We start from the raw sequence: 12,313 nt of genomic DNA, 5'->3' as shown, positions 1-12,313 counted from the left end.
GATTATTGATCGATACCTGCATCAGTGGTGCCCTTTACCCTTCTCATACCCCAGGTGTTGTCTACACTGCAATCTTTTCTCATTTTGCCCAACAGTAAATGACACAGCGTCTTTGTTTTTCACCATTTATCTTTAGCTTTCTGGGTAATGGTGCAGTGCCAAAGGTCAGGCGGACCATCACTGTGTTCCAGACAGAAATATTACAGCAAACTACAGTTGTTGAAGTAGTTTCTTGTGTGCTTCCTGTATGTATCCTGTAATAAAGGAGTAAAGAAAAGAGGTATTGAAGCATCTTTCCTCCAACCAGCTGTCATCATGGCTGCTGTTCAGACACTAATACATCATTTTACTTAGTTAGGAAGCAAAATGTTGAACACCTAGTTTCCCTATCTACATTAGGTTCTTATCAACAACTGCTTCAAGACAGATTCATAACATTCAGCCAATTCAATTCCTTCCTATTGACTGTTTGAGATGGTTGGTGGAACAATGTCTTTGTAATGTCAGAGACCCAGTGCTTGGTATTATTGTCATTTAATTAGTGAAGGGGTTGAACCTACTGGTCAGCACCCTCTGGTTGCTCCTGCAGTCCAAAGACATGCATGATGGGTTAACTGGTGGACTGGTGACCTGCACTCCACCTCTCACCCAGTGTCAGTTATGATGGCTTCCTGCATTCTGTACAGGATGCTTCGGGTTTAGATAAAGGATGGATGGACTGAGATAAAGTCTTTTAAGCAAACTAGAGATCAATGTGAATGAGTTTAGGCGAACTGAAATCAATAAACTTTGTCCTAAAGAAAGTGATTTTTGGCCAAGCTCCACCTTGGTGTCGGCGTTTTGTTGGTCTAAAGCAGGGATGTCCAGTCCTGGTCCTCGAGGGCCCCAATCCTGCATGTTTTAGATGCTCCCCTCTTCCAACACATCTGATTCAAATGATCAGCTCATCATCAAGCTCTGCAGAAGCCTGATAACGATCCTGATCATTTGAATCAGGTGTGTTAGAAGAGGGAAACATCTAAAACATGCAGGATTGTGGCCCTCAAGGACCAGGATTGGACACCTCTGGTCTAAAGTGACATTTTTCAAGACTTGTGTGAGTACCGAGGTTTGGCTGTAAACATCTGAGACCTAGCAGGACCATGAAAGATTTATAGCAGGACAAGGAGCATATGGAAGATTCAAAATTTCACTCGTGTTACTTGAGGGGTAAAAATAAATGTAAATAGGGGCAAAAAAAACAATAAATTAGTAAATATTAAAACTTGGCATAGCATAAAACAACAACAACAAGCACATTGAGAAAATTTGTCTTTAATGCCTACAGATATGCTATAAGGACAATCAACAAAATTGTAAAAAAAAAAAAAAAATGTTGATGAAACAAAATATATGGACAAAATAGAAATACATCAAACTCAATATATAAATCTTCATTATTAACAGAAACGATCTATGTTAATCGATGATACACTAAGTCACTGCAAAAAAGAGTAAATCCCAGTAAAAGTCAAATTTGACATTTCACTCACTGTTAATCCACAAAGCAAACCATAGTGAACTCTTTTTTCTCCGGACAAACACCGGAAAGTTCGTGGAATAACACCCATGACCTGTGGAGTTTGCATAAAGTGATGTAACAAGCACGTGCCGTGCCAGACAGGACGGAAGATCCAGATGTGTCAAACGTTGCTGGAACACATCGCCGCTGGTGGGAATAAAGGTTACCAGCCTGTTAAATGCAACTCACAGAAACTGTTTTCATGAGGTAATAAAGCAATCACCTGTAAAAACACTTTCTCTAAAAGGCAGGTAAAGTCTTCTCAATCAGGTTGAGATACGAAGAAAATGAAAAAATCTAATTAAAAAAAACGTATATAAAGTACTTCGACAAGGTTATTCACATAATTATTTCACATTTTCAGAAGACGCTGAGATCACATTCACCGTTTGAGAACGTAAAAATGTCGGTCAGGCCACAGCAACAGTAACGTCGTACAAAAAAGTTTCTATTTTGCGGAGGGCATGGGCAGAAGCTAGTTACCTGACTGGGAACACGGGGGAAAGGTGAATTCAGAATCAGTAAAACACAGTAAGTAATGTGTTATATGGTTTTCCTGTCTTACAATAAACCTTTGGGGATGACTAAGCATCGGCACAATCGGTCTGCGTACAGTAAAGGTACTTTATTTGACAGTAATCTTTGCAATTCCAGAGATTTCTGATAATTTTATAACCAGTAATGTCTATTATGCATAACAAATTCTCCTATATAAGAAAACCCCTGCATCTTGCATAGTCTTGCTAGTTTTCAGGCAACTTATAAATAATCCAGCACATTGTCATTTCTGCAGTTTGGATTGTGTATGCATTGTAATAAAAGAAGAAGAAGAAGAAAAAAGAGGTTTTTGCTACCTTAGAATATTTTGTACTTGAAATGTGAATATCTGCTTTGCTAGACTAAATGGTTCGGATCTGAGTTGTTCAGGCAACACTGATTTCTCAGTAAATGCATAGGAAACCAGGACTTTTATGTATTTCAGCTGTTTCTTGTAGGACTTTTGGAGTAAAAATATGCACGTCTGAAAATGAGTTGCACATCAGCTGTAGTACCTGGTTGTGTCACCAGATGGAGCCTCCGACTGTTTCATGAATTGGGACTATTAGCTGTGTTTAACACTGTAGTGATCCAAGAAGCTAGTTGCTAGGATGAAAGGCAATTCCGTGTTGGCAGCTCAAAGGGTCATGGGAAAGTTGCTATTAAAATCTAAATGTTATTTCAGTTGTGTTTGAACGGCGTTTGCGTTGCTCAGAGCATTCTAGGGGTTTAGCTAGCAATGGGCCACCATGACAGAGACTTCTGTAGTGGTAAATGACCTCTAGCCACCGCTAGCATGCAGAGAGTTAGCAACACTTATTGTAAGTTGTATGAGCAAATGGCATTGTTAATGTTTTTGGATGAACTTGACATTTTCAAAGAAGATAAACTTGCTCAAACAGGGTTCAATTCAGTAGGATGCTTAGTTGAGCCAACTTGTACTGCTATGTTAGCACAATTAAATAAGATAATAAATAATAAATGGTTTTACTGCTCTCTTTATGTTGTATCAGCTAAGTTTTAGATTTGTATAATTTGAAATTTCTGGTAGTTATCACAAAAAGACATGTGAACTTGAAGTATGAAGTTAATAAGGATAAGCTTCCCCTTCATCACCCAAACGATTTATTCCAAGTTTTAAGAATTTTGGTAAACATGCAACCAACTGATATTTCTTAAGATTTTAAGACAGACAGGTTAAAAATGATTTTAAACTGAACATTCTTATTCATTTTTACAATATGTTAGGTAGAAGTATTTTGTTGTCTTTGGCGTCAAGCTACTTGTCGTCCCTGGTTTTTCCAATTCCGCAAAATAATGAAGTGTTACTCACATTTGGGTTAATACAAGCAGGATTGTTCAGAACCACCCAAAAAAGGCACAAAATAATCTCTGAAAGTCTCACAACAAGAGCAATACTTCATGTTACTACCTGACGCTACCACATGTAGTCGTCTTGTATTAAAACTGTACAACACTGTTACTGCACAATAATCGCTTTGAGTATAGAGCTGTAGGTGTTACTGCTATTATCTGAGCTAAGGCTGTTCAAGAATGAATGGTGAGAACAAACCAAATGTTCTCCAAATATCTGACACATCTTCCTCCAGCTTGTTCTCAGATTCCTAGTTGGACAGCATCATAACTGAACGGTGCATCTTGCCGACACTGACTGGCATCATGTTTTCTTGATTTTTGACCTTTGAAGTGAACAAGTGGTTATTGGTTTTGACACAAAAGAAAGGAAAAAAAACAAATAAAGTACAGTTGTTCTGCTCAGTGACCAAAGAGTGCTGACACTGTACCATTACCACATTGGGTCCAGTATGGAAGCAGCACAGCGCGCAGGCGTCCGTTGCATTACGCAGTGGTGTGGCCGTCCTCAGACATTTTAAATAGTGCTCTCCTTGTCCGTGTCTTCTTTGTTTTTGGCAATGTTGATATTAGCGTGTCCATTGCTCACTCCGTTACCCTCCAGTCCATTTTCTTTGGCCTGCTTCCTCAGCGCTATCTTCTTCTGTTTCTTGACAATTTTGAGGTAGAGGCCTCCCCACAGCATGTTGGATACGCAGTATAGTCCGGTAATGAGCCCCAAGAATGTCATCCTGGAGGTGAAGCACATTACAACAGGTTTAGTGTAATGTTTTCATTTTGTATTTAACTTTAAACTGGACCATAATTTACAAAATGAACATCACGTTATGTTGAAGGAGACTTGAAATTAGTGACTGAGACCATAAACTCATTAGGAAAATGTGCACTGAGGTAACAAACCAAGTGAGAATTAGAATAATTTTCTCATAGACTTTCATGCAATCTGACTTCTTGTTGCAACCAGAGGAGTCACCTCCTGCTGGCCATGAGAAAGAATGCAGGTTCAAGTCACTTCTAGTTCTTCACTTTTCATACCTGGAGGCTACATTAATAATTTGATATATAACGCGTTGCCAAACTATATGGGAAATTCCTCTGATATATTTGTTTTTGGATACATTTTTTGCTACACAAATTCCTCCATGTTTTTACTACTATTGTGCAGAATTAAAAATGGCCGTTTTGAAACCATGCTGCATTAAATTATCTGCAGTTCAGCTGAAAAGTCCCTAAATATGACTTTTGGGCAAATCTTCTTGGTAGCACCAAATTTTTTGACCAGTTTATTAGAAACACTTCCTTTTTGGCAATTTTTTTTCAATGAGACATGTAAAATAACGTAATTCTGATCAAATATCCCAATTTTTCGTATACATTTTGTTAGGTTTCCCAACAAAACCAGACATCACACATGTTTAGTCCAGATGCCATTGACAGTTGGAAGTCCAGTGATTGTTTCTTTTTTTTTTTTACAGCTTATTTCTATGAAAATGGTTCAGTTTTTTATTTATTTTTTTGCCAAAACTGCATCATTTATTTAGAAAAACCTACCTCTTTCAAACATGCTTGTAAGTTTTGGGGTTCAGAGGTAGGTACTCAGTTCCTTAAGACTTCTAAAGGTAATCTGACTTAACTTCTCGGACAGTCGTTGGATCTAAATATCCTTCCTAAATGCTTAAAACAGACGTTCTCGTGATACATTCAAGGACATTGGTAGCGTTGTGGTTTCACTGTACCTAAATGCGTTGGCGTCATAGAGTCGACACGCTCCACGGCCGCCACACTGCTTACTGCCCCACTTCAAACAGGTTCGGTCGATCAGCGCTCCGAAATATATGGGCGGAGGAATCCCACCTGAAAACACAAAGTCACTCGTTACACAGTCGTAAGAACGCACAAGTTGTGTTCATGTCAATAAGAACTGTTTCAGTACTCACCCAGAGTCCTGACAATCAGTGTCTGCATACCCAGAGCCAGCGACTTCAGGTCCGGCTGTATGGACCTGAATTATTGACATATTAGGTGTTAAAATGAGCCTCTGAGCGTCAGAGAAAACATCAGTGTGTCGTTTAGTGACGCTGACCTGAGCAGTACGATGTATCCCGGCGTTCCCCCGCAGGCAGAAATGAAGGACCCAATGACGGACAAAGCCATGTAGATTTTAAATTTGCTGTCGCAGTCGTTCTTCCTGGGACACTGGCCCAACACTGCAGACATGTTTGCGGTCGGGGTGTTTATCTCGCCAATGCAGGAGCAGTTGTGGAACACCTGAAGATGAAAGAGAGGATGTAGTGTTGAACAGTTGGTTTTAACTTGGGGCTGTAGGAGGGTTTGTGCTGTTTTTATCAACTGTTGCTTTCGGGAAATCCAAGTTTGGGTTCCAAAATTCAACATTTTGTTTAAAGGGTTTCAGTTCAGTTTTATTTCATCATCTGAGGATACTTCTCAAGATCTTACATTGTTATATTGTACAGAAAACCCAATGAGTTTAAGGATTCCCTTCAGGTAAGCACTTCAAAACTCTCTCAGACCTGCAGTACAGTACCTTTAACTCTCTGACACTTTCATTTTATTTAAAAGGAATTGATTTTTCAAGCTAATTGAGGTTTATTAGTTTGCAGGATGTCCTTTAAATTTAGTAGGGGATGTGCCAAAGGCTGCTACTAACAATCAAACATTGGGCTTACAAACATATAGTGTATGCAAAGTTAGTAGCTACATAAAGGATTTCCAAATGCAGCATTGCAATGTGGTGTTTTTAGGGAATATTTTGCAGAAATTAGCATCTATGCATTGATTCTGGTCTTGTTTCTTGGCACATTTTCTGAGTGTCAATGCAAAATCGTCAGTCTGGAGCCTTAAATTTCTGTTTTTCTACCTGTCAAAAAGTTAAGAACAACTCTGTTTTAGAATCTTACAGCACTTTGGTTCAACTCCTGTTGCTTTTAAATGGACTTTATAAATAAATGTGACTTCGACTTTGACTCTTGAGCGTCTGTAAGTGGCCTCCTCACCATTTCCCTGCCGGTGCCGGTGGAGGTCTGGCAGCCGGCCAGGCAGGGCGAGGCGTACGTCATGCCGTTGTAGGCGCACACCGGGTCCCAGTGCTTCATCGAGCAGGAGCAGCCCATGTTGCACTGCGACAGCAAAGTCTGGGGGTTGTAGGACACATGAGGAGCCCTGGTGTGCAGAAACACGAGAAACAGTGGGTTTGTAAGACTTTCATGAGACTGTTTAGACAGATTTCAGTCGTGTGTGTGTTGCACTCACCCCTGGTACGACACTGTGAGACCGGCCACCTCCGCGTTGTCACACTGGATGAAGACCTGAATGGAGAGCATGCAAAAGGCCCCGATGGAGGCAGTGATGGACACCCTGGCTGCTCCGATGACGCCCAGCTTGAAACGCTTCAGCACAAAACCTCCGGTGATGATGCCCAGAGCCACAGCCGGCAGGTTTAGAATGCCTGGACGCATAGACAGATGCAGTAAAGTGGGATTATTTCACAGCACTTATGAGAAAGTAGAGCAATCTGTTCTTAACTTATGGAGTTGTTTCTCTTATAAACTATCAAAAAGTACCGATGAGAGTATCGTTAAAGTACCGGACTGATATCTGTAAAAGTCCTGCAGCAGGATCTCTGATGGGAAAAGACTTCATGCTGTAAACTCGTGCTGCGTTCAAGTGCTGCTCAGAAAAGGGCCACATCAAAAGCTATTTGCATTAAAACGGTTCTGTTCGGCAGCCAACTGTTGTTCTGCGACGACTGAAGAACAATCCATACTCTGTTTGCCGGTAAACAGTCGTTAAACGCTAATTATAGCGCGCAGGGAGAAGCTCTCAGAGGCCTACTTACATGTTAACCCGGCGTTATCACACACAATCACACTTCCCTTCAACAACAGTATTGTCTGAGCCGAGCAGAGCAGAGCGGAGCGGGGTGGACAGGCCTCGTACCTATGAGGAAAATGGCTTTGGAGGCCGACTGGCCGAAGGTTTGCTCCATGAACTTGGGCTTGAAGGTGATCATGCCGATGAAGCCGTTGACGGCCACCAGGTAGGTGAGGACCATCAGGGAGAAGATGCTGTTCTTGAAGAGTCTCTTCAGGGATGGAATGAAATCTGGAGAGAGATCAAACAGGTTTAGTGAGATTAGTGTTTTGCAGAGCACCGGTACTGATGATGGCTGTTATATATATATATTTATATATAAGTTTTAACGAAGTTGTAGTTATAGGTTCAAACTCTCTCTCCAAGTCCCTGTGCTTGGTTTTGAGTGTAATTCATTTGCCAAAAATGAGAGAAAACACAATAAATAAATAAATTAAATCATTTTCTATAGATTTTGTGATAATATTGTGACTTATGTTGGCCACGATATTCAAATATTGGAAATCTGATAATACAACAGCCCTGATTCACAGAAAAAAGCATTACTGATGCAAGATACATGAAATTAATCAAATTGAACTCGACATGTTGTGCAGTGTGGCAGCAAAAGGTAAATTAATCTGCACTTTTTTTCTGCAAGATTACTTTGAATTTTAAATATTTAAAAATTTCTCTTGACATTACGGTAATATTGTTTCTGTGAATTTGTTCAGCCACGATAATTGTGATCTGAAAGTCTGACATTATGACAACTCTAATATTACAAAACGTTTTATTTCATATAATTTCCACATTCCTATGTCTTCACATTTTTGCAGCACTGATGGGTATATGACATTTTTGTCATAAAGCATGCTTATATCTGTTGATAATTATATATATATATATATTACCTGGGCTAATATTAGCTTAATAATTCTTGTAATACCTAATTTTTTTTCTTTTTCTTCTTTTATCCATAGAAGAATGTATATATAGAGAATCTTTGTACTTTCAACTTTCCGACTGTCCATGAATGAATACCATGTGGCACCTACCAAATTTGAGTTTAAAATCACAACATTTCTCACTTATAAATTTGCCACAAATATATCCTTTGCTGCACGCAAATTCTGTAAAATACAAAAAATTCTTCCCTCTTCCACACAACCATGAAGCCATCAGTGACTCAGCTGAGATCAACGGTCACATGACAAAAAATTCAGGGACTTTTTGACTGAACGACAGGCAGCGTTTATACCAAATATATAAAAGACAAGAATAGAAACAAATATCTATAGTGTGCAGAGCAACCATTTCCCCCAGTAGTAGTGAACACATGTGGCCACTTTGAAAACTGTACTTTTTGTAAAATAAATAAAATCAACTTCTTGTTTATGGCAATTGACCTTCATCACGTGACATAACAGACATTTTTCATTCTCTCCAGCTCTCATCATGGTTGTGCTGCTTCCACAGAGGACTTTGTGTTGCATTGACATTATATTGAAGATGTTTCTCTTGTCCAGATACTACAGTTATTTGTTTTGAGTGTTTTGCTATCTGGGCTCTTGCGTCATCCGGGTCATACATGATTGATAATTAAACACATGAACCCTGACAGCAGTGACACAGCTAACGACGTTTCACCTTTTTATGTTTACGACCTTCCTTTTTCTAGATAAACCCGTTTCCAGAGGCCTTTAGGGGAGGCTAACCACTACATCTCAGCGGTTACCTTTAGCCAGCTCCTTGAACGTGACCGGCTTCTCCTCGGGCTCCTGACTTTCTTCTGGCAGGAAGTTCTCTTGTTCCGTCATCATGGCCAGTTCGGTGCTCTTACTCCGGCTCTGCTCCTTCCCCTGCTTGGGCAGAGACTTGGGCAGGAACCAGAACGGGATGCTGGACATCAGAACCACGGTGCCGGTCACGATGAAGCCCAGCCACCAGGCTCCCACCCAACGGGAGTCCTTGTGGGTAATGGTGATGGTGTCTGGGGGGGAAGAAGCAGGTTATGGAAGAGGCTGTGTTTGTGGGACTGAGTCGGGTTCACCGAGTCCTCCTGTTCGACAACAGCTCCGGCAAACTGTGACCTGCTGTGTCAACAGGAGGAAATGTTGGGAAATCCTCTGCTTTTGCTGTATATACGAGGTTCAAGGGGGGAAAGGTGAACTGTTTTTACTATAAGGCTCTTTCAGGGGGGTTATGAGATGTAACTTACATAATGAAGTCACTGGAGGGGTGTCGCAATACACCAGCATTGGCAATAAATGAAAAATTAAATGTTGAAATTCAACTTAACAGAACAGAAATGATTGAATAATGTAGCATCAATAACTATCTGCTAAAATTAGAACAACATGCAGTACAGTTATAGATATTAAGTATAATTAAAGGCACTAAACACCCAATAAGTCGATTTTTTTTCAACTTCTCTGACTATATTTATCCTTATTTTTGAAAATCTGACAACACAGATGAGCTTTATTGACACAACACACTCCAGAATTACCCAGATGACAGTCTGTGGTGTTGCAACACTCGGTACATTCATGTGTTTCGTACCTAAGTCCACGGTTCCAATGTCCACGTAGATCTTAGCGAGAAAAGAGCCGAGCATGAAGCCGAACATGGGGCCCAAGATTCCCACCGTGTGGATGCAGGCTGGAGGAATGAGAGAGAAAGGAAGAGATTAAAAAAAAACTATGTGTAGAACAGTAGGATGCACTGTAAAAAATAAAAATAAATAAATCCTTATATACAGAACATTTGACAGTACTTCCTGTTTCATTTTGGGTTTTGTTTGTTGTTGTTTTTTAATTGTAAAAAAAGTTTGAAAATTACAGACAAAATCTTATAATTTTGCTGCTTGACATAATTAAACACAAAAACTGTAAAAACACTAAAAACAGTGAAGTAAAGCTGCTTTTATGATTGCTAATGTATTTATTTAAGATTTTTCACAGATTTTTTTTCAGTATTTTTCTATTTTCTTAAACTATGTACAAATGTATGTAAAATTCCAAAAAATATTTTTTATAAAATATGTAAAATAACAGTACTAAATGTGTATTTTGGATTAATCTCTTACTAGCTTGATATTTATGCTTTCCTTTACATTGAAACTCTGTAATGCTGGAAATATATATTTAATCTTATTAGTTTATTTGTTGATATAAAAGTCTTATTTTGTAATATCTGTTACACAGTGAAAGCCATTTTTAGTTTTCCGCTTCCTCCTGGGGGCATTCAGTTAGTTAGTTAGCTAGCTTGCTAGCTAGTCAGTCAGCCAGTCAGTCAGTCAGTTAGTTAGTTAGTTAGTTAGCTAGTTAGCGAGCTAGTTAGTTAAATTGGTTGAAATGATAAATATTTACCATTTTGTGGTACATTTTCAGCAGCATTTACTTTATTTGCCTTCCAGAACAAGATTTTTATTTACCAATGAGCAGATTTTTAACAAAAGTGTAATAATTTAGGCCAAATTTGTTAAAAGAAAAAAAACCCAAAACTTTATTAGTCTATTGAAGGTGTTTTAACACAATAATTTAGACGAGGATCTAAATCTGTAAAATAAAAGCATTTTTGTGCAAAGCATTCATGAAAATGTTTATGAATTTATTGTTATCGCACTTCATTTGAATTTAAATTTACATTTTAGGTTTAAATATATGGTTTTTGTTTGCCAGTCGTTTGACCATTTTTACCAGATGTTTGGTTTTTTTACAGTCTGTTTTATCTCCGGGGTCACTGGACGACTAAGTGGTCCAAGAGAGGCATACAGTACAACAGCTCCACAAACTGGGACACTGATTCACTAAAATGTCACAGAGAAGACGAAGGACAATCTATAAAGCAGCAGAATGGCAGGAAAAAAGAAAAGGACGAAAGGTTGGAAACTCTGTCAAATACCACAAAAACGAGCGATAACGTGTAAAAAAAAAAAAAAGTGACCGACCCAGATAGAAAGGGGTGTTCTCTTCTCTGGAAAAGTCGTCCAGATAGGAAACCCCCAGAGGCATGATGGGAGTCTCTCCGATTCCACGCAGCATGTTGCCCAAGAAAACGTAGATCCACATGGACGAGCCGGCGGCTTTCTCACAAGCTGAGAGGACGACAACCCGACTTAAAGGCTGAACACGGCAACAAATGGAACAACTAATCTGATGCAGTAAATGTGCCGAATACCTGTTTTGGCCGCGGCGTCTGGTGTCTCATCGAGATCAATCAGGCTGTTGTTGGACAGACACGGCAGGATGTTCTCACTGCTGTTGATGTTGGTGCTGTGAGCCACGCTGGTCTCATATTTATACCTGAAAAATATCAGGAATCAGTGCAAAATTTTCGTAAAAACACCAAATGTATACGTATACTAGCATGTGTTTTAACATTTCTGGGTGGCAGGGAAGTTCTGGATGGTGGAAAACATGCATCTGGAGCATGTCAACCAAACAAATTTAATGTAAAAAGCAGCAAAATTTCACACTATTAATGGTAAACGTGCTGCCAAACTCACTGTATGTGTTTTTAAGGAGATATCGAGACACGATTCTGCATTGTAACTCTATTTTTAAAGACATTTCATCACAAGTCCGCCTTATGACGTCTACTGTCTTGAATGAAAGGCCCACAAGACATATACGAAGTAGTCGTGTACTAACGGTCCCTGGAAGAAGTGAGGCAGCGCTGTCAGGTACGATCCAGCCGCCATGATCACACAGCCGATACCGATGAGCCGGGGGCGATGCAGCTTAGCGCCAAAGTAGCTCACAAAGGCGATGACCAGCAGGTTGCCTGGAAAGAAGAAGAAGAGTTTTTAGGGGTCTTCAGTTTGTTGTCGTTAATGACTCAGCTGCAAGTAACAGTGACTTCGCAAAAATTCTGGGACTTTTTGGCTGTACTAGATTGAACTGCAGGCAGTGTTTAAAAATGTACAAAGTAAAATATGTATAGAATATAGAGGCAGCATTTTTT

At 39.6% G+C, this 12,313-nt stretch overlaps 1 protein-coding gene across 1 annotated transcript in view; it reads right to left on the bottom strand.

The window, feature by feature from the left end:
* Window positions 1–1,298: 1,298 nt before the first annotated feature.
* The window catches only part of slco1d1 (solute carrier organic anion transporter family, member 1D1), a 14,511-nt gene continuing 3,496 nt past the window's right edge, over window positions 1,299–12,313 (bottom strand). Inside the window, exons 3-14 of the mRNA XM_008304549.1 lie at window positions 12,001–12,133; window positions 11,528–11,652; window positions 11,298–11,444; window positions 9,908–10,006; window positions 9,081–9,335; window positions 7,430–7,594; window positions 6,743–6,938; window positions 6,487–6,652; window positions 5,556–5,740; window positions 5,410–5,474; window positions 5,209–5,326; window positions 1,299–4,203 (exon numbers count right to left, since the gene is read on the bottom strand). Coding sequence (XP_008302771.1) covers window positions 3,990–4,203; window positions 5,209–5,326; window positions 5,410–5,474; window positions 5,556–5,740; window positions 6,487–6,652; window positions 6,743–6,938; window positions 7,430–7,594; window positions 9,081–9,335; window positions 9,908–10,006; window positions 11,298–11,444; window positions 11,528–11,652; window positions 12,001–12,133 — 1,868 coding nt within the window. The 3' untranslated portion in view covers window positions 1,299–3,989. The remainder of the gene's footprint in view (window positions 4,204–5,208; window positions 5,327–5,409; window positions 5,475–5,555; window positions 5,741–6,486; window positions 6,653–6,742; window positions 6,939–7,429; window positions 7,595–9,080; window positions 9,336–9,907; window positions 10,007–11,297; window positions 11,445–11,527; window positions 11,653–12,000; window positions 12,134–12,313) is intronic.

Source organism: Stegastes partitus, unplaced genomic scaffold (assembly GCF_000690725.1).
Source record: "Stegastes partitus isolate 25-593 unplaced genomic scaffold, Stegastes_partitus-1.0.2 Scaffold2250, whole genome shotgun sequence".
NCBI classification, from domain to species: Eukaryota; Metazoa; Chordata; class Actinopteri; family Pomacentridae; genus Stegastes; species Stegastes partitus.
Note: the sequence above shows the minus strand (reverse complement) of the source record. Positions and strands in the feature narration are given on the sequence as shown.